Raw genomic sequence first — 21,040 nt, 5'->3', positions numbered from 1 at the left:
TCACGTTAGAAGCACGTGTGCAACGCACGAGGGCAGGAATTTCCGGAGATCTGTTCACTTTTATTTTTTCCACTGCTATTTGCCCAGTGCCTGCACACTTCCCGGCACATTAACAGGTGCTCAAAATAAATAGCTGTTGAATGAGTAAATTAAAGTGCTAAAAATAACTATGCACTGAACCAAAAAACGTCTTGCGAAGTGCAAAGATACCCCTATATTCGGAATGAATACTTGGGTCTGGCCTCTGGTCCTAGGAGCAAGCGCACACGTCACTCCGTGCGCTCGGGCAGCCCAGCGCGAAGGCCGAGAAGCGGAGGGCGGAGGTCGGAAGCCCGCCGGCAGGGTGGGAAAGAAGGGCGTAGCAGGCGCGCGCTCAGCGGTCAAGCTCCACGCTCTGGCCGCGGACTGCAGCCCTGCGTCGGCCCTCTCGCAGTCAGAGCCGGGGGCAGGCGTGCCCCGCCCCCAGTGGGCGGACCCCGGACCCGGCGGCGAGGGGGCGGGGCCTGGCTCTCCGTGCCGGGGGCGGGGCCGGGCCCGCGCTCTCCGGGCCGGTGGAGGACCCGGCTGGTCGGTGGGAGAGACCGGAGCCCCGGCCACCAAGGGGTGCGACCCCCCACTGGCCCCGCCTTCCCGGCTGCGGTCGGCCAATCAGAGCGGCTTTTACTGGCGGGTGGGCTGAGCCGGCCCAGCTGCTCCGAGGCTCTGGCATGGTAACGTCCCCGCGCGGGGGTGGCGGGGCCCGGGGCGGTCCCACAGCGCCCCCGGCGGCCCGGGCCTGGGCCGGGGGGCGCAGGGAGGCCGCCAGGGGTACCCGGGACCCCGGGGCAGAGCGAGGGGAATGGGGGGTTAGGGAGAGGAGCCAAGGAGGGGGAGGGGGCGGGGATTTGGGGGAGAAGGGGCGGGGGAGGCCATGATGGAGGATGGCGGGGGGGTGGGGGTGTTGAGGCGAACTGGAGTTGCGGGACTGGGTGAGGAAGGGAAGAGGATGAAGTGAAGGGTGCGTTTGTGGAGAAAGGTCGGGAAAGAACAGAAGGGCGAGAGACGTGGGAACCGTGGGTCTAGGGGAAAGCGGGGGGCCACAGCTTCTCCTCCTGGGATGTTTGGCGTGCGACAGGCCCCTTTCTCAGACTCACTGCTTGCTCCCTTTGGAAGCCCTGGATGCCCCCTAAGACCTCTTGAGACTCCGTCCTTCGTTTCCCCGCATAGTCTCCTGCTGTGAGGAGGGGGTATTGTCTCCTGAGGAAAGAGACGTTTCTGGCCCCAACCCAGTGCTGGGTAGTCCAAAAAACGGGGAGAGCAGAAGCCCCTTTGTCCCAACCCTGGCTCTGCTGCCAAGACAGTCTGTAACAACTCTGTGTGACCTTGGGCAAGTCACTCACTACCTTTCTTTGGGCCTAAGATTTACCATCGATTTAAAAAAAAAAAAAAGGAAGATGCATAAGGATATCCCAGATCTCTTTCTGCTCTTAAAATGGGGAGGTGCTTGAGGAGAGAGTTCAGGAGAATGGGTTCTAAGACGTGGGGAAGCAAAGGAAAAAAGGATGAAGATGGAGGCTAGGCCTTCAGCTGGGGCCGCAGAAAATCCCCAGGGATGTAAGGGGAGGGTAGGCACAAAGCAAGGCTGGGGCAGGCTAGCCAGCGCCTCGAATCCTGTTGGAGTGATGGGAGGACTGTAAATAAGACGAGGAGGTTGAGACTGAACCCAAGAAGGATGAAGACCAGAAGTAACATTGTGTTCATCAGGAGAGTGGTGAGGTGATGGCAGGATTAGAAGCAATGGAAAATATTTTCTAATATTTTGGGGAAACAATAATAAGGCTGGTACAGGGGAGTGGGAACTAGGATGGCTTCTAAAACAGGGAGGGAGTGGTTGGTGCTGTTTGGGGCAGCTAAAGAAGGGCAGCTGGTGGATGTAGACCACAGGGTAATCAGCTGGTCTCTTGGCCTCCCTAATATCTTTCTTTTTGATGATTGCCACCTCTTTCGGAAAGGTGTGCCTCCCCAGCCTTCATTTTCCAGCATAGATCCCTTTAGGAAGTGAGTCAGAGCAGGCCAACCTTGGGATCACTTGGCTGTCTGAGGATTTCAGGATTGTTTGAGAATTGGGGTAAAAAGAAAACAGGGGAATGAATTTGAATGTGAGAAATGCTTGTGGTACCATCATCCTTGCTGGGAGGCTGCTTCGTAGAGTAGTTGAAAGCTTAGTCTTCTTCCGGGTCAGACTGCTTGGATTCCAAACTTGCCCCTCCCATTTAATCTCTTGGAACCATGGTCAAGTTACTTGATCTCTCTGAACCTCAGTTTCTTTATCTGTAAAATAGGGATAATAATCTCTAAAATAGTTGCAAGGATTAAATGACTGTTTGTCATGGTATCTGGCTCATAATAAGCACTCAGTAAATATTAGCAATTAGGTTTTTTTTTTTCCCTTCCCTCCTTCCGTTCTGTGTCTCTCCAGTCTTCTCCTTTTCTCCTTTTGTTCTTTTTTCTGAATCTTCAGTTCTGAGATGTCCCCCACGAGTGAACACTGAGAAGAATTGATTGTATGGGGGTGGGGAGGAATCCTTCAGTTGGCCCAAGTGAACACATGATGATCAGATGATTGATTATCTCTTCATTGTCTGTCCCTACCCACAAATGTGTTTTTGTTCCAGGGAAGACACATGATCTGTTTCTCTTTCAGCTCCCTTTTCTATATCGTTTTCTCACACAATTACTTCTTCAGAGTCTCACTCAGAAGTGTAATAAGACTCAAAGTTACATAGGCACTGCGTCAAGTGAGATGGGGCAGGGGTGTTTCAGGAAAGAAAGTATACAGGTTGCACAGGGGAGGCTCAAGGAAAGGAGGGCTTTGAATGTTTCACAGTAATGTGTTCATACCATTGCTTTGTCCTCTGTGGAAACTGTCCAAAACAGGCTAGTGTCTGGATCCTGGCCAGGGGTCTCCATTCCAAGTTAAAGATGGTCATATAGAGTTAGTTTTTAACAATTGTTTAGGTTTTCCCATGCTAATATTTGATTCTAGTTCACTTTCCCCAGACACACAGACCTCTGCCAAACTGCCTCTCTCTCCATCACAGTCAGCTTTTACCAAAGAGTTTATACAAATGTACCTGGGTACATAAGCACACATTTGTCTGTTTTAGGATATTCCAGTATGCAAAAATAAGGTTAGGGATGAGTCTGCATTTTGTCACAACACTTTGTATACAGGACCCTGACTTGACATTCAGAAGAGACTTAAAAGGAGAAAACTCAATCCCTAAACGTGGGGAAACCCCCACCTGAGTAGCAAGACATGCAGTCCCATGTGAAACACCCAGCAAACATCCATAGAGTAGCCTGTCACTCTGTGCAGGGTAGTGTAGTATTTATCCTGAGGGGACTAAGGTAGGAGGGTATATGTGTGGAGGATAATCATAAAGGACCTGAAGGAGGTGAATATCGGATCATCTTGAACAAAATAAAGAGACAAAGCAGAATAAAAGAAACACATGGAGTAATCTAATACTTGCTGTGCAAAGAGGAGGAGGGAAGCCATGAATCAGGGTGAGCCAGAAGAATGTGGGATGGGTCTTGTTTAAAGGCTTTGAATGTCCAATTAGAGATTCTGTAGGGTGGGTAATGGGGAGCCACCACTGATCTCCAAGCAAGAAAATGTTGGACTTCCTGGTTTAACCATGTGGCAGAGAATATGCTAGCGTGAAAAAAACAGACCTACTTCTTGTAAGGATTGTGTTTTTAAGGGAGTAGGCCTGGAGGGCAGATTGGATCCAGCCCTGGGACCCATTATTCCCCCTTTTTTCATCTGAGAAAGAATGCCTAGGGTAGTTGCCAGAGTCTCCTCCAGCTCTGACATTCTGTGTTCCCTAAATAACTGCTAGACCTTACTGATGCCTTTGTTTTGTGAACCTGCCAAGACCATTCAGTCATTAAGTTAAGAAATAATAGCATGTACTGTGAGCCAGTGGGGGTGGTGAAGAAATTACAATGGGCACAGGGTTATGGGATGAGCAAAAACAAAGCCCTTGCCCCTTAAAGTTTCTAGCCTAGGCTGGAAACGAGGTATCAGATATTTCATTGATTCTAAGACTCACATCTTAACATTTCTGAAGTCAAGATGCATCTTAAGATCAGTGGTGAAAGTTGCTCAGTCATGCCCAACTCTGCGACCCCATGGACTGTAGCCTACCAAGCTCCTCTGTCCATGGGATTCTCCAGGCAAGAATACTGGAGTGGATTGCCATGCCCTTCTCCAGGGGATCTTCCCAACCCAGTGATCAAACTTGGGTCTCCCGCATTACAAGCAGATTCTTTACCATCTGAGCCACAAGGGAAGCCCAAAATCAGTGGAGTATCATAATTTGGCAGCATTTGTTTTTACACATAAAATAATAATACAATCAGAATTGTACAAATAACTAAAATTCCACTGACTAATTGCTGAAGGGGAAGGTACATGGTGTATGAGTGTGTAAAAGAGGAGTCTGACTAGTCCGCTGGGTTGGAGAAAGCCTTTCCTGGAGAAATAATGATGACCAGATACAAAGGTTATGGAGGTGGGGTGTGTGGGGTTGATGGGAGGATTGCCGCAGGCAGAGGTGGATGTCTTGGTTGGGAGGACTGCAGGAAGGAGTTCACCATGGATGAGGAAGGCAAGGCAGTTGGGGAGCAAACCTGTCACAGCTTCCCAGGCCCTGAACGTGGGTTTGGGGACAGTAGGACGCCATTAAAGAGTTTTAAGCAGAGGAGTAATGTAGCCTGCGGTTGGAGAGGATGGGTGGACACCAGTCAGGAGGCCACTGAAGTGGGTCAGATTTTTTTTTTTTAGGTTGTAGGATTGGAGGAGGAAACAGATGGATTCAGGAAATCTTTAGGAGGTAAAATTAACTGGACTCATCGATGTATTCACAGGAAAGAGGAAGTGTGGTGAGTGGCTCACAAATTTCTGTCTTGGACAATTGTGTGGATGGTGGCATAGTCTCTGACACGGGTAATCGTCTAGCCTGGTAGGACCCAGAGATGGTCATGTAGCCCCTGGGAGGCTAGGACCCTGTGGCATTGGGTGGGAAGGTATGGCACAGAGAACTGGATTTCATCCTAAGTTGACTTGTTTCTGACTTCTCATGCAAAAGGAGGTTTCAGGGGGCGGAGCAGGCCTGGATACAGGGCTTAAGAGTAGCTGAGCCCCAAGGAAAGGTAATTCAAGTTGGAGTAGTTTGACTTACCCCCTCTCTTAGGACAAGATAAGCAGAGGGAAGGAAGGACAAGTGTTGCTGAAGTGGAGAGTAGAAGCATTGTTAAATAATGAGTCTTCCCAAAGTAGGGATACTTGGGAAATTGGGCAGCAGTGAGCCAGCTCCCACCTTTACCTGGAACTCCTCCTCACCACCACACTCCCAGTACCTTCCAAGCAAGGAGGAGGAAGGACAGAGCCTTTTAGCTGCATTTCAATGCCCCGGTTTACTTAAAAACTGTTTTGGAATGGGTGAATTTAGTTACATTCAGAGTTACAGAGGGCAAACAGAGTTCTTTCTACCTGTGTCCTCATTCTCATTTCTTGTGTCATCTTTTGTTTCTGATTTTTATGCAAGTAATAAAACTTTGCTGCACTTTGCTTTTTTTCCCACTTGTTTATGTATCTTCCAGATTATTATTGAGACAGTGAGCCTTTTCATTCTTTTTATGACTCAGTAGTTCATCTTATGTTTGTGTAAAATTTTATAGTTCCTTACTTAGGAATATTTAGGCTGATTACAGTCTTCTGGTTTTATAAATAATGCTGCTCTGAAAATCTTGTACACACATGTAGGGCTATATCTATAGGATGAATTTTTAGAGCCTAAGATTCTATATAAATAGGATTTGTTCTTTCATTTGTTTATTCATTCACTTTATATTTGTTGAGTACCTATTATGTGCCAGACGGTGTGGCAGGTACCAGGAATTCAGCTTTCGACAACTCAGATATGATCTCTGCCCCCATGGAATATGTGTATATGTGTAAGGGGAAGCACGTATTCAATCTAACATAATAATTACAAAATTGTATACGTGAGGAAACTAAAAAGAGGATCAGAACAAATTGGATGTGCTTTAAATAGTATCAGGAAGGATTCTTAGAGCAAGTGATATTTAAGCTGAGAACTAAAGGATGAGATGTGGCTAGCCAATGGGTGTAGGACAGGGAGACCTAGGCTGTTCAAAGCCTCCTCCACTGGGGTGAATCTGTAGGAGAGGCACAGGCCGCTATCTTGGTGGGGGCTGGGATGCAGAGCTAAGAGAAGGAGGGAATGGGAATGGAAGTGTCAAGGAGAGTGAGTGACTAAAGATGCAGCCAGTTAGGGGAGGGGGCTGGTGGTAGTACTTAGGAAGGACTAGTGATTGTGTTTAGAGGGCTTTGGGTTGAGTCTCTGTACTGGGTGAATTCAGGAAGGCGAACAGGAAAAGAGGACACTTCCTCCCTGAATGGGAATGAGAGACCTCTGACTGATTTGAGGGAAGCACAGCCTTGCCCACAGGCGGGAGGGTGGATCACAGGCCTTGGAAAGAGTTGATCTGTGCCTGAACCTCCTCCATCTTTTCTTGGCTTGGGCAAAATGGAAACTTCCAAACTACAGATGACTTTGATGGGGCTCAGCCAGCTGACTCTGGACTGGCAAGGAACAGGTCTATCGAGGGCTCAGAGTGGAGATGGGCAGGAAATTGGGCTTTGAGACTCTTCCTCTGAACTTTGTACTCCTTTTTCATCCTCACGCCTCTGCTTCTCTTCTACAAAAGCCCATCTCTTTGCCCATCCGGGGTTCTATGACTTTTCTCTCCCTCAACAGTCGGTTCCCGATTCTGGTCCCCGGCCCCCAGCAGCGCCTGCCCCCTTCCCACCGGGGCCCCCCATGATGCCACCACCCTTCGTAAGTTTTATGTCTTTCCCTGGGCTTGGCTTTTCCAGCCTGCACCCCCAACTTCCTAGTCCCCAGCACTGCTGCAGCGCCAGCACAGTTTTTGTGTAATGCCCGCTTCTGTTGCCCTTGGATGAGGGATGGTTTTGCTTGGGTCCATAAAGTTGACAGTTCTCCCTTTGTCTTTTTGTCCTTGGGACACACGGGGGCTGGGGCAAGAAGTGAATGGGAAAAGACCCTCTTAAGTGTGAGGGCAGGGTGGGCCTTTCTTTCTCTTTCACTGCTCCTTGTCTGTATTCTTTTTTGTCCCCCCCCGCCCAGCATGGCTTATGGGATCTCTGTTCCGCAACCAGGAATTGAATCCACGCCCTTGGCAGTGAAAGCTTGGAGTCCTAACCACTGGACTGCCAGGAAACTCCCCTTGTCTATATTTTTTAAATATGTCATGAAGTCAGGCTGGAATAGCAACTGGTGGTCATCAAGCTGGGAAAAAAGGGAAGGAGGCAGAGGACTGGGAGATTGGGAACTGGACACCTGCCTCTGGTCCCGCATCTGAAAGGCCTCTTTGGAGAGAGTCGCTTAAGTGGTGGAGCCTTCCAGTCACAGTCTGGTGGCAGTTCCATTTCTCTTTCCCCTCTCCCCTGCCTCTCAAGAAGCTGTTTGCTTGCCTCTTAGACCCAGAGGACCCCTGTTATCAGTCTCAGTGGTGAGGAGGGAGGCAGTTTCATGCCTCTCAGACTGAAACTATGGAACTGTCTCAGAGCCAGGGTGGAGGGTTGGGTGGGAGATAAGTGGCTGTTTCCTGACAGGGGCAGAGCAGTGTCTCCTCTGCTCAGGCTCTCTTCCTTTCCTCATTTCCAGATGCCTCCTCCAGGAATCCCCCCACCTTTTCCTCCAATGGGGCTCCCTCCCATGAGTCAGAGACCACCAGCCATCCCCCCCATGCCACCTGGCATCATGCCCCCAATGCTCCCACCAATGGGGGCACCACCGCCACTCACACAGGTAATCTCCTCCCTTGCACCAGGGCCTCAGAAAACCCTGTCATTTCAATTGCAGGTAGAGATGAAGGTGGATATCTGAATTTAACCTGAGAATCTGGGGAGGGAGGGAGGGAGGGAGGGAAGGTGGGGCCAGGCCCACGTGAATTTGTCTGCTGAGTGGCTAGAGGCCACTCTGAGGCTCAGCTGAGCGCCCAGAGCCCAGTGAGTGCCCTTGTGAGGGTCATGGCCCCGACAGGATCTCTCAGGACTCTGTGCAGCCTGTGCTTGCCTTCACCTCAGTAGCTGGTTTTTGTCTCCTTTGTATCCATAGATACCAGGAATGGTACCTCCCATGATGCCAGGAATGCTGATGCCAGCAGTGCCCGTCACCGCAGCGGTAAGCACTGGGGGGCAGGAAGTGGGCTGTGTGCTGCAGCCCAGTGGGTCTGACTTGGCGTGCAGGGATGCGGCCTCCGTTCTTTCCCTCTTCTCATCACATCCACCCTTGGCCCTGCTGCACTCCCCACACTGAGTCCTTCTTCCAGCCACGAACTCAGCTCTTCCAGTTTCTCACTCATCCCAAAAGGCACACACACCCTCTCATCATCTCCCTGCTATGCCCAGTTCCCTTAAGGAACACCTTCACTCCAGACACTGATCACTCACAGAGTCAGCACTGTGGACACGTGAATACAGTTTCCTCTTTGCATCTTCTTTGTCTCTGGAGGAGGCGGCAGTACCTGGAGATCTCACTGTACCTTCTTGTGCTGCTGTTCAGTGTAGTAGAGTTGGGTAGGATGTGGCAGTTGGTACTTTCTGTGGAAGAGGTGGGCCATGGAGTCTCACTCAACAGAATACTCTCATCTGAAAATGAAAAAAGGAGCTGCCGTGCAGTTTCTTCCTGGGGTCCTAGAGCCATGGTCCCGGAGGGCGGGGGAAGCTTGTTAGGGAGCAGAGATCCCTGGGAGCAGGACACATGGATCCTGGCCTGGCCTGCTTCTTCATCCCCCATGGCCTGGGTCTTGGGGGCCACTGGGCTTGGCCCCAACCCTTCCCCCTCCTCTTTCTTCGGCAGACGGCTCCGGGTGCGGACACCGCCAGCTGTGAGTCTTCTGGGGGTCTGCTCCCCCCAGGCTCGGAGGTTGGGGGGGAGAGGGGACCATGGACTAGAGCCCACCCTGGATCATGCCTGTTGGGGTGCCAGGGATCCTGGGATGTGATGGGACCAGGGGAGATTTACTGGGGATGGAGTGTAAGGGAGGAATAGATGGGGATCAGATAAGGATTGGAACAAGGACTTAATAGGTTTCCTTTGGCTTCTTTTCTAGCTGCTGTGGCTGGGACAGGCCCTCCGGTAAGTTCTTTCCACTTAGGGGTCTTTGGGTAGAAAGGCTGAAAGGGAGGTGCGAATGGTTAAATTTTGGGGATGAGGAGGAGAAGCTTTGGGAAAGGAGCCTTGACCACCATTCTGTGCACCCTCCCCTCCCCTAGAGGGCCCTGTGGAGTGAGCATGTGGCCCCTGATGGGCGCATCTACTACTACAATGCTGACGACAAGCAGTCCGTGTGGGAGAAGCCCAGCGTGCTCAAGTCAAAAGCAGAGGTCCTGAGTGGGGCTTTATGGCCCTTTTTTTCAGCTGCCCTGACCCTTCCAAGACCTTGGCCTCCCCTGAATCTCTAATCATACTTGTGGTTCCTCTAATCCTAAGATCCCTGACCATTCCCCAGCCTTCCTAGGATCTCAAGAAGTCCACCTTCCCTCATCTTGAGCCAGGCCAGGTGGTAGCTAAACACTCCTGTGTCCCTCCCAACTGGGTCCCCTCACTTAGCTCCCCCAACTGTGGCAGGCAGGTATGCCCAGCCCACTGACATTCCCTGGCCCATCCTTTTACAGCTCCTGCTGTCCCAGTGTCCCTGGAAAGAGTACAAGTCGGACACAGGCAAACCTTACTACTACAACAACCAGAGTAAGGAGTCCCGCTGGACCCGGCCCCAGGACCTGGATGACCTGGAGGGTGAGGAGGGGCGGGCCCAAGCAGGGCTCGGGGGCGTGGCTCTGTGCTGCCCTCTAACCTCCTTATCCGTTCCTGTTGCAGCTCTAGTCAAACAAGAGGCTGTAGGGTAAGTGACTTGCTTGTCTTGCCTGCCTGTCCACCCATACATGGAGCCTCCTGAGGGGTGGGAGTGGCCTCTCCCCATGATCCGTGCTCTGTGAGAGGAAGAGTCAGCTCTCATCTCCCTGTGGAGTGGTCTGCTCTGGCCTTAGTCCTTCACAGGATAGAGACCAGCCAGCCCCTGACCACCTCTGTCTTTGCACTACTGGACACTGCCCTTCCGACCCACCTGCAGGAAACAGCAGCAGCCACAGACACTACAGCCACAGCCTCCTCAGCCTCAGCCCGATCCCCCACCTGTGCCGCCTGGCCCCACCTTGCTGCCCACAGGCCTCCTAGAACCTGAGCCAGGTGGGAGTGAAGATTGCACTGTGTCGGAGGCTGCCCAGCCCCTGGAGCAGGGGTTCCTGCAGCAGCCAGAGGAGGGCCCCAGCAGGTGAGGGCTGCCCCCCATGGCATTCTAGACCTCAGGCTCCCACTTGGGTTCAACCCTTGACCTCTGCCAGGTTTCTCGGGAAAGGGGTGAAGATCTGGGCATGGCCTCTAATGAGCAGAAAAGGGCTTCCCTGGGGAGCAAGGGGGTGTCCTAATCACACAGGGCACTGAAAACTATAGGGACTTGGGGACACTGTGGCTGACTTCCCTTTGTCCCCCAGTTCTGCTGGACAGCATCAGCCACCACAGCAAGAGGAAGAAGAATCAAAACTGGAGCCGGAGAGGTCTGGCCTCAGTTGGAGCAACCGGGAAAAGGCAAAACAGGCCTTCAAGGAGCTGCTGAGGGACAAGGTGCTGAGGGTGGGGCTCCCAGGATAGCCCTGGAGGGGGCTGGAGGTGGGCAGGGCCCATGACCCCTGCCTGCTCCATTCCAGGCTGTCCCCTCCAATGCTTCGTGGGAACAGGCCATGAAGATGGTGGTCACTGACCCCCGTTACAGGTAGGCCTGGGCAGGCCCTCCAGACATTGTTCATGAGGGCGGCTGATCCAGGGATTTCCTAAGAAACCCTGAGGGGGTCAGAGTGAGGAGAGTGATAGATGGGTGAGCGTGCTGAGGAAGAGAAGCTGAAGAGCCTCAGGAGAAGGAGGGGAAGGGAATCATTCAATAAATGCTTGTTGAATTGAATTGATTTGAATTGAATTAATTGGGGAAAGAGGGGTTGGATAGGGCAGAGGCCTGACTGCAACTTGAGAACCCATAGCAAAAGGGCTCAGTATTAATAGTGTCTTAAGAGCCCTGTCTTGTTCCCTTACTGTTTGTCACCTCTCCCCACATCCCAGAGACCAACCTATCTTGCTTCCCCTGGGGCCCCTGCAGCCCGCTGTGGCCATGCGTGGACACTTCAGTCAGTTCTGTGAGACCCATCCCCAGTGTGCCGTGACCCTGCTTTGCAGGCTCTGCGCTGTGGTTCAGGCTGACTCCTCCTTCCCCACCCAACTCCTACCTGTCCACCCTAGTGCCTTGCCCAAACTGAGTGAGAAAAAGCAGGCATTCAATGCCTACAAGGCGCAGCGGGAGAAGGAGGAGAAGGAAGAGGCCCGGCTAAGAGCCAAGGAGGCCAAGCAGACCTTGCAGCATTTCCTGGAGCAGCATGAACGCATGACCTCCACCACCCGCTACCGGTCAGGGGGCCAGCCTGGGTTGGGGCCTGGGAACCCTGAGACCCCCATGGGCCCAGGCTCTGTTCTCTGCCTGGCTTCTCACAGCCCATATGCTCCACAGGCGGGCAGAACAGACCTTTGGGGAGCTGGAGGTCTGGGCTGTGGTCCCTGAGAGGGATCGAAAAGAGGTTTATGATGACGTCCTCTTCTTCCTGGCCAAGAAGGAGAAGGTAACAGCTACTGGACTGGATCCGTCAGCCCCAGTCTCATTAAGGCCTTCCATGTCTTGGCTTCCTTGTGGGCCCATCCATTCACTTGCTGCCCCAGGGTCCCGGTTTCTTACTCAGAAGCTGGTATGGCATATCCCCAGTTCATGCTCTGGGCTCACAACTTGGTGTGGGAGGACAGGAAGGTCTCTGAGGGTGTGGTCTGTAACCTGTGCTTCCCCTTTCTGGAGTCAGAAAAGCCTTGAGTCTGGCCATCCCAGAGTTCCCAAGCCACCTGCCTTTACCGAGGTTTCCTCTGCCCAGGCCCACTGTATAGCTCTGCCCTGCCCTGCCTCACCCTGACCCCATGGCTCCCTAGGAACAGGCCAAGCAGCTGCGGCGCCGCAACATCCAGGCCCTGAAGAGCATCCTAGATGGGATGAGTAGTGTCAACTTCCAAACCACATGGTCCCAGGCCCAGCAGTACCTCATGGATAACCCCAGCTTTGCTCAGGACCATCAGCTGCAGAGTAAGCCTGGGTCTCCACTCGCTTCTCTCCCTTCCTTTTTCCTCCCCGACCCCCAGCACCTGCCTCACATCACTTCCCCTGCACCTCCTGCCCCCTTGGACATCTAGGAGTCCCTTGCATTTAGTCCAGAACCTCTCTGGACTTGAGATCACAGGATGGATGCTTCAGGACACCTCTCTCTCTAGGGTTTATAGTTAAATAGGATATTGTGTGTTCTTGGGGGAAGAGCACTGGGGTAGGAATAATATTTGAAGATGACTTTTATAGCTCATGTGAATATGGTTTTAAATCATCTTGGTATGGTGGGCTATAAATGGTCACACATATGGCAATCAGCTGCTGTTGGCCTGTCTTCGCTTGCAGTATCTTCTGATATTCACCTTCTGAAGTTATATCAAAGCCTGGTTGATTCCCAGTCCAATAAAAAGTAAAACCTTAGATTCTGAGATAACTGATTTCATAGTATGACTTCTAGTAACCAAATTCACAAGAGCTGAATGCTTCTATATAATACTTCATATAATCACTGAACCCTTTTCATGAACCATCATTCCAATAGCCTCTCCCAGGAGCCCCTGCTCCCCTCTCCCTACCACCCTGGATGGCCCCAGCACCTGCAGGAGTAGCATCTTGGAAGCTCTGGGGGTGCTGGGACTGAGAGGGTGTCCCGCCGGTGCGGTGCCTGCTGAGCCTCCTCTCTGCGGTTAGACATGGACAAGGAAGATGCGCTGATCTGCTTTGAGGAGCATATCCGAGCTTTGGAAAGGGAGGAGGAGGAGGAGCGAGAGCGAGCCCGACTTCGGGAGCGGCGCCAGCAGCGCAAGAACCGGGAGGCCTTCCAGGTATCTTTGCTGCCCTCTGGATCCGAACTCAGCTCCGCCCCGGACAGTCTCCTCTTCACCCATGCCCTGCCTCCTCTCGGCCAGGCCCACTGTTCTCTGTGTGCCCAGCCCTGTCCTTGCTCCATGAGGTCTCTCTGTGCCTACAGTTTTGCTCCTGCTGTGTCCCCTCAACTCTGGGCCAGCTCCTCTAGATAGGTGTGTGTGCCACCCAGAAACTGCCAGCAGATGGCGCCCTAAAAGTAAGGCTCGGCAGCCTGGCCATGTTTATTTCCCTTCACTGGGGAGCCAGACAGGCATAGCTAGTTCATCCCCCGTCTTGGAGGTGGCACTGGTAGTGGTGGTGGAGGGGGTTACTTGGCTGTAACACATTGGGAAGTGTGGGAGTCACGGGACGGTAATGCTGCAGGCACATTTCTGTTTCTTTGCCTCCCAGCTGGCTTAGTCTCATGTGAAGTCTGTCCCTCTCTGTTTTACAGTCTCTGTTCACATTGCTCTCTGCCTCTCCATCTGTAACTCTTCATCTCTGCCTCCCTTGCCTGCATTTCCTCAGTCTGGCCGTTCCTGCCTGTCCCTGCCATCTCTCCTCTTCCCCCCCCAGCTTTGACTTTGCCTCCCTCCCTCTCTCACTCTCCCTGTAACTGGCCTCTTCCCTGCTTAGACCTTCCTGGATGAGCTGCACGAGACAGGGCAGCTGCACTCCATGTCCACCTGGATGGAGCTGTACCCAGCGGTCAGCACTGATATCCGCTTTGCCAACATGCTGGGCCAGCCGGGTAAGGCAGCCGGGCTCTCCCTTCTCTGGCCTGGCTTCCTGCCCTGCCAGTCTCTCTGCACTCCCACTCCCTGGTCCTGTCCTCAACCCCACCCTCAGGCCTTGGGAAGCTGCCGCCCGCCAGGCCCCCCTCCCTCCCTCCCCCGCAGGCTCCACCCCTCTGGACTTGTTCAAGTTCTATGTGGAGGAGTTGAAGGCACGATTCCATGATGAGAAGAAGATCATAAAGGACATCCTTAAGGTGAGGGAGGCCTGGGGCTGTGGATGGATGTTGGCTGGGTGCTGGGCTTGCTCCCAGGACAGGGCTCCCGGATAAATCCTGTTCTGTGGGAGCATTGCAACTGAGTTCAGGAGATAGCTATTGCAATCCTTTCTTTATACAGAAGAATACAATTTCTGCCCAGAAGGAGCTCAGGGTCTAATAGGAGGAGAGACATGACAATTAGATAGACATTACAGAGGGGCAACGGTTATTATTACAGAGATGAGAATCAGAAGAATTGCCATTTGAACTGCACCTCTAAGAATGAGGAGGTGGGGAGGATGGAGGCCCTGGATGTAGGGTGCTGCAGGATCAAAGAGGAGCAGGAAGCACAACTAATCATAAACTATTTGCCCACAAGTATTTTCCTTCTGCCTGTACAGTGTTTTAGAAAAACCTGGAATTTGTTGCTAACATTTTAAAACCAAGAGATTACAATTAAACTCTGGATCTTCAGCATCTCTTGGAAATTTGGATTATCTAGCAGCACTAGGCTGGCTTTGCGAAACATTCAGTGGGCTAAAGCTAAATTGCCACGGCCTTTTAGAAGGGGCTTATCCTCCTCATCTGTCCTCACTCCTCCCTGTCACGTCTGTAACATGAGAGCAAAGTCACCTACAATTTACCATCTCCATGCTGGAGAGTTCCTCAATATTCATGTCTATCAAAGAGGGAAGAGTGAGTGATGGATTGAGAGAGCCCTGTGTTTCAGGAAAAAGATAACAGAGATGCATATTTCTTTGTGGAAGTGAAGACCCTTCTTATGAGTTTCGGGGAGCAGTGTGCACCGTGGTTAGGAGCAAGACTGTGAAGGCAGACTGGGATTGAAAGCCCATCTTAACCACTTACAAGTTTTGTGACCTTGAGCAGATTACTTTCTGAGCATGTTCCCTCATCTGAAAAGTGGGGAATATTCCCCCAGACTTCACCTGATTACCAGCAGGAGTACCTTGGTACCCGAGATGAAGAAGGTCTGAGAATAAAGCTAGGAATGTCTCACTGCACACACATTTCTTTTAAGTCCCGTGTTTTGCCTTAAAATTCATGCAGGTGCTGTACTTTAATACCATAACACTCATCTGTTAATATAAAGTTAATATTTTAAAATTACTTACCATTACCATTACTTATCGTATTGTCCTGTGGCTTCCTCTATTTCTCTATACCCCAGTTGGGAAGGAGAGCCCTGCATATAAAATTCTTTGAATGCTAAAATAAGGAAATTGGATTTTTATCTTGTAAGTAACGGGGAGGCAGGGAATGATGTCTTGGAAAAGCTCCGGTGGTGGTGTAGAGCCATGCCTGCAGCCAGAGTACCTACGTGCACAGGGATGGAGTGGTAGGAGGACGGGACTCGAAGCCTCAGGACACAAAAAGCAATAGTGGCAAGGGATTGAGATCAACTCTGAGCATGAGTCATCCTCTTCTGACTCACCCCTAGACTGCTCCCTTGCTGTTGGGGCCCTTGGGAGAAAAGTCTGGGCAGCCGTGGGTTTGAAGTGTGGGGGGTGAGCAGAGAGACCAGGCAGGGGCTGCTGCATGATCTAGGTGGGGATGGCCAGTGAGCACAACTGAGGTGCTCCAGTTGTTTCTGAAAACTCCCTAGGTCGGCTCACAGAGGCCTTTGGACAAGCCAGAGGGGGCGGGGTGGAGGGGACTTTTTGCTCCTTCCTCTATTTTCAAGTGTAACTGCTTGTTTCTCTTATGAAATGAGGGTTCTACTTAAGATTTTTATTTAAAAAAAAAAAAGCATCTGCTGATTTAAAAAAAGAATTTCAAACCAGTAGGCTAGAGTCACTCAGAAGTAGAATTGACACATTTTTTTGTGTGTGTGAAATTGAGGGAAGGAAGGAGTGAGTCGGAGATAGCAGGGGTGGATTGATGGTTGGTAAGGATTAAGCAGGAAGAACATGGCTGGAGAAAACGAATTCCATTTGGGAAATTATTCTCATAAAGCAACCGGGGGCAGGAGGAATAAAGCAAATACTATATTTTAAATATGATAATCACATAAAGTAGAAATATCTAATCCAGGAAGAGTTAAATTTTATTCGATACTTAACTTTTAACCCCTAAGTGTCTAGTACTGCTGACAGGCCTGTAGGGGCCCTATCCTTGCTGAGGCCTGTCTCTCCACACTTCCTGAGGACAGTCTTTGGTCTGTTCCCCTTCCTGTTGCCCCCTTTTGGGCTCCTGCCTCTGGAAGGCAGGTGAACCCAGGGCTCCCTGAGGCCATCTACCCGCCAGGCAGACTGTGGACTGTGACGGCACTTCACATCCCATAGGGTAATGCAGAGTCCTGAACTCAGAACAGCTGAAAGAAGATCTGGGCCCATCCATGGGAGTGGGGAGTGGAGTGAGGGGTGGGGGCTCCCAGAAAATGAATTATCTTGGGATCTGCTGAACTTGAAGTGTCTGTGAAATACCCAGTCTGGAATGGGTCTGAAAGTCAGGAGAGAGGTGAGGGGTGAGATTGCTAGGAACAGTGTGGAACCGGCACATACAAACGAGAGGTGGCAAAAGGGGTCAGAGACAGGAGGGGACCCTGGAGAAGGAAGGACTGCAGAAGTAAACAGAGGACAGAAGAGTGAGGACTGAGAAGGGGTCCCTGGAGTTCTTACGACTTGAGCGACCTCTAGTAGAAGTGTCTATGGAGCGGGTAGAATGAGTGCAACACAGGCTTTAGAGTTATATAACTCCTGGCTGTTTATTGGTTGAGACCTCTGCAAGTCATATAATGTTTCTGAGCCTCAGTTTCCTCATCTGTAAAATGAGGATAATATATATGCAAGGTCATGAAATTAAATGATAACATTTGTAGTACCTTGCTCATTAGTAGGCTTAATGTTTTCCTTTGTGCTGCATTTAAAGATTGTGAAACAGAGGGACAGAAGCAGAGGTTATTAGCTTGAGGAAGGTGAGCACAAGGTGGAAAGGGTATTCCAGGTTAAGTGAGGGGCGTACTTGATGGAAGGAGCCAGTGAAGAGGTGAGATCGAAGTCTGCAGTTCCCTAAGCGAGAGAGATTGTGTGTCTGAGGAGAAGAGCTGGAGGGCATGGGCTGAGGAAGCGATTTTGGAAGCAGCAGGAAGAGTATGCCTCTGCCATCAGGAGGGGCCAGAGCAGGTTCCAGATGAGCAGAGGCAGTAGAAGGGGACCTGCGCCTCTGCCTCAGACCTCACGCTCCAGGGGCTCCACTTTCCACTGAGTTGTCTTGGGCCAAGTGAGACAACCCTCCTACAGCCTGCTCATTGGGGTGTTGTGAGGCTTAGGTGAGAAGCACAGCACCTAGTCCATGGTTCTTTATAGTGTGACATTTTCTTAATAATGTTCGGGAGTTGTACAACTGATGGCTTTTATTTTTCCCGTGGACAAAATGATTGTGGGTATAGTGCTTAAAAGTAGGGGCTTCGTTGTTAGACCTGGGGTAGAATTCTTGTCCAGCCACATGTTAGCCTTGAAGACCTTGGGCAGTTACTCTAGTTCTCTCAACCTTGGTTTCTTCTTCCACATAAAATTAGGACCTGTGCTTTAGTTCAGATACGTGAGGATTACAATGAGATAATGCGTGTGAGGCACTCAGCATGGTACCTCGTACATAGTAAGCACTCCATAAATATAGCCGAAGATGCTGACTAAGAAAGAATACAGGGAGCTTACGACCCAGCAATGGCTCAAGCTTAAGCCAAAGGGACAAAGAATCAACTGTGAGAAACACAGGCATCTATCGGAGAACATGTACCTTGAACACTTACCCGTGATCCAACCCCCCCAGTTCCTGTGACAGCTAAGCCAAGGGCGGGTATGAGAGGCTTAATTATCAGACGGGGAGGACTCGAATGACTTGGCCTCTGAAGTGCATACCCGTCCTGTGGGTCCCTTCTGGGGGAGGGGGCTACTTGAGCATCTGTAGTCTGACCCTGCATGCCCTGGAGGCAGCCAACTTCAGGTTCAGGCCTGTGGTGCCCCCCTGCTTCATGCGCTGCTGTGCCCACAGGACCGGGGCTTCTGCGTGGAGGTGAACACAGCCTTCGAGGACTTCGCCCACGTCATAAGCTTTGACAAGAGGGCTGCTGCGCTGGATGCAGGCAACATCAAGCTGACTTTCAATAGTGTGAGGGGCCGCGCGGGGTGGGGCTGTAGCCAGGGCTCCGTTCTCGAACTCGTCCCTCGCTCTGGTTCCGTTCCTTCTCACTCACTGCCCCAGTGTGACTATCCCCAGTCCAGGAGTGATAGTAGGAGCTTGACTCCAGCTTCCCACACAACCACCTCCTGAGTGACCCTGCCCTGTGTCCTGTCGCCCTCAGCTGCTGGAGAAAGCAGAGGCACGTGAGAGAGAGCGGGAGAAGGAGGAGGCTCGGCGGCTGCGGCGCAGGGAGGCTGCCTTCCGAAGCATGCTGAGGCAGGCTGTGCCTGCTGTGGAGCTGGGCACGGCCTGGGAAGAGGTCAGGACTGCAGCCTGGCATCAAACACCATCCCCTCAGTCCTGAGGGCAGCGGTGCTTCTCCACCACTGGGGGCCCACCCCAGTCAGAGCACAGCTCGGGGCCAGCTTCGGCGCCCTTCCTTCCTCTGCCCCAGCCCTGCCCTGTGCTCACGGCGGCCTCCATGTTGTGCTGGGGCTGGTCTGATCAGCAGTGCTCTCCTGTTCAAGGTCCGTGAGCGCTTTGTGTGTGACTCAGCCTTTGAGCAGATCACCCTGGAGTCGGAGCGGATCCGGCTCTTTCGGGAGTTCCTGCAGGTACTGGAGGTGAGGCAGAGCTTCTGGTACTCTCTATCTACTCCAGTCTGGTGAACACATGAAGCTAGCTTAACAGTAGCCTCAGTAACCTCTCAGCCCCAGGCTTTCCTTTCCCGGACAACTAAGGAAAGGGAGGTCTCACGGTGCCCTGGATGTACCCACGGCCCTAGCCTCAGAGGAGGCAGCAAAACCTCTGGGACACAGGGTCCTTCCTGAGGCTAACCTTGATGCCTTCCTCACCCTTCCTTCTGCCTCCACCAGACGGAATGCCAGCACCTCCACAGCAAAGGCCGGAAACACGGCAGAAAGGGCAAGAAGCACCATCGCAAGCGTTCCCACTCGCCTTCAGTGAGTTGGCGGGTAGGAAGGATGTGGGGTGAGGCTGGACTACCTGGGGGAATAAGAACCACTCCTCTTGCTTTCCCCATATAACACCTCCCCTGGAGGGAGACTGGGAGATTCCTTTGGTCTTGGATTTTCCTGTCCCCAGTTCGCAGACTCGAGGGCTTCTGGAGCCCAGTGCCGCTCTGTGCTGACTTGTATCTGCTCATCTACCCAGGGCTCTGAGTCAGGAGACGAGGAGCTGCCCCCGCCCTCTCTCCGGCCCCTCAAGCGGAGGCGACGGAACCCCTCGGAGTCGGGCTCTGAGCCCTCTTCCTCACTTGACTCTGTTGAAAGTGGGGGTGCTGCCCTTGGAGGACGGAGTTCCCCCTCTTCTCGCCTTCTCCTCGGATCAGGTAAGCGGTTAGGAGCTGGAGGGGAGGCCTTAGGGGAGCCCCATCCCTGAGAGTGGACATGCTGGGGAGGGCTGCACCTGTCAGAGAGTAAGAACTTCCCGTCCCTGCCCAGGCGGGAAGCGGAGAGAAGGAAGGAGAACTGGACTGAGACTTCCTCAGACAGGTCCCTGCCTGTGAAGAATGAGCAGAGAAAAGGATGAGGCCTCCCTTTTCCCGTGGGACTTAGTGGGGATTTTTCCATCTCCAGATCATGGTCTTCGAAAAGCCAAGAAACCAAAAAAGAAAACTAAGAAGAGAAGACACAAGTCGGTGCGTAGAGAAGGAACTCGCGTCCAAGGCTCTGCTATATTATGAGCTATCTTCATGTCTTCAGCCGCCTCCCGGGCCGTCCTCCACAGGAACTGAGGAGGCGGGCTCTGGGCTCTTACAGAATAGTCCCGAGAGCGAGACAGACCCTGAGGAGAGAGCTGCCAAGGAGAGTGATGAGAAAGAACCAGAACAGGACATGGACAGGGACCTCCGGCGGGCAGAGCTCCCTAACCGCTCCCCAGCCTTTGGGATCAAGAAGGAGAAGGTGAGAGGCAGCCCCTGGCCCCGCCCGCTCAGCGCTCTGCCCAGGCCCTCGGGGACGCCGTGGCTGAGCTGTGCCTTTGCTCCACCAGACGGGCTGGGACACGTCGGAAAGCGAGCTGAGTGAGGGTGAGCTGGAAAGACGGCGGCGGACGCTCTTGCAGCAGCTGGACGACCACCAGTGACCTGACGTGCCACCGTGCCTCGGGTCTGCGTGAGGCTGTGGCTGAGTTCACCCTCGCTGTCTGCCCCAGACTTCTTCCTTAGTTGGGTCTGTGTCCACTTTTTCTCAAGTATCCCCAACCCCAACCCACCATTTCTGGCATCTTCCAAGGTGCTTGCGGTGTTCAAGGGTCCCCTCAACTTCCTGGACAACTAGTGCAGTCCTTGCCCTCAGTCTCAGACCAGCGATTGGTGGTGAATGCCATGTGGGTGGGTGGTGCCAGTAGATAAAATGTGAGAAGGGGCCCCCAGAACAAGTGGCAGGCTGGTGGGCACAGCCTGGATGTCAGGGGCGGGGTCCTTAGCCTCTAGCATCAGGGCCTGCTCCCGCCTGCCCAGGCCCTGGGGCTCCACCACTCCTTCTTCCAGCCCTGGGGCCCAGTGTATGTGTGTTCCTTTTGGTTTTGTTTTTTAAATGACAATATTTATAACATGGCCAGTGGTTCTTTTGTCTTATCCGTGGGCTTGGTACTGGGGGCAGGCTGGGGACCAGACAGGTACACCCATGGCCAGCAGGGGGCACTGGTGCCTCATGGGAGGCCTGCCTCCCTTTGTGAGGTTGGAGCCCA

At 52.4% G+C, this 21,040-nt stretch overlaps 1 protein-coding gene across 11 annotated transcripts; it reads left to right on the top strand.

Moving 5' to 3' along the window:
* The first annotated feature begins 530 nt into the window (after positions 1-530).
* PRPF40B (pre-mRNA processing factor 40B) lies at positions 531-20,906 on the top strand. 11 transcript variants are annotated; one of them, XM_055394077.2, is made up of 26 exons: positions 531-710; positions 6,831-6,911; positions 7,761-7,904; positions 8,214-8,279; positions 8,958-8,985; positions 9,211-9,236; positions 9,374-9,484; positions 9,776-9,896; positions 9,978-10,002; positions 10,231-10,431; positions 10,652-10,781; positions 10,865-10,929; positions 11,448-11,612; positions 11,713-11,821; positions 12,177-12,327; positions 13,036-13,169; positions 13,828-13,942; positions 14,091-14,182; positions 18,200-18,316; positions 18,510-18,647; positions 18,856-18,951; positions 19,204-19,302; positions 19,502-19,679; positions 19,927-19,988; positions 20,110-20,253; positions 20,342-20,906. In XM_055394077.2, exons 1-26 carry the CDS (start codon positions 708-710, stop codon positions 20,432-20,434), a joined length of 2,694 nt encoding a protein of 897 aa, XP_055250052.2. In that variant the 5' UTR covers positions 531-707; the 3' UTR covers positions 20,435-20,906. The 11 variants fall into 11 exon arrangements, with proteins under 11 accessions (XP_055250052.2, XP_055250055.2, XP_055250056.2 ...); XM_055394078.2 differs by lacking the exon at positions 531-710 and adding an exon at positions 978-1,750 and having other exon boundaries at positions 9,776-9,848; XM_055394075.2 differs by lacking the exon at positions 531-710 and adding an exon at positions 978-1,750.
* The last annotated feature ends 134 nt before the right edge of the window (positions 20,907-21,040 follow it).

Source organism: Moschus berezovskii, chromosome 6 (genome assembly GCF_049115385.1).
Source record: "Moschus berezovskii isolate FMDL1 chromosome 6, NW_MosBer_1.0, whole genome shotgun sequence".
NCBI classification, from domain to species: domain Eukaryota; kingdom Metazoa; phylum Chordata; class Mammalia; order Artiodactyla; family Moschidae; genus Moschus; species Moschus berezovskii.
The sequence above is the reverse complement of the archived record's forward strand: the minus strand, read 5'-3'. Positions and strand labels throughout refer to the sequence as shown.

Coding starts and splice junctions, on each gene's coding strand:
- PRPF40B (XM_088836936.1), top strand. CDS start 1,844: ATGGCTTCTAAAACAGGGAGGGAGTGGTTGGTGCTGTTTGGGGCAGCT. Junction 10,003..10,230: donor GTCAAACAAGAGGCTGTAGG/GTAAGTGACTTG, acceptor ACCCACCTGCAG/GAAACAGCAGCAGCCACAGA. Junction 10,782..10,864: donor AGGAGCTGCTGAGGGACAAG/GTGCTGAGGGTG, acceptor GCTCCATTCCAG/GCTGTCCCCTCCAATGCTTC.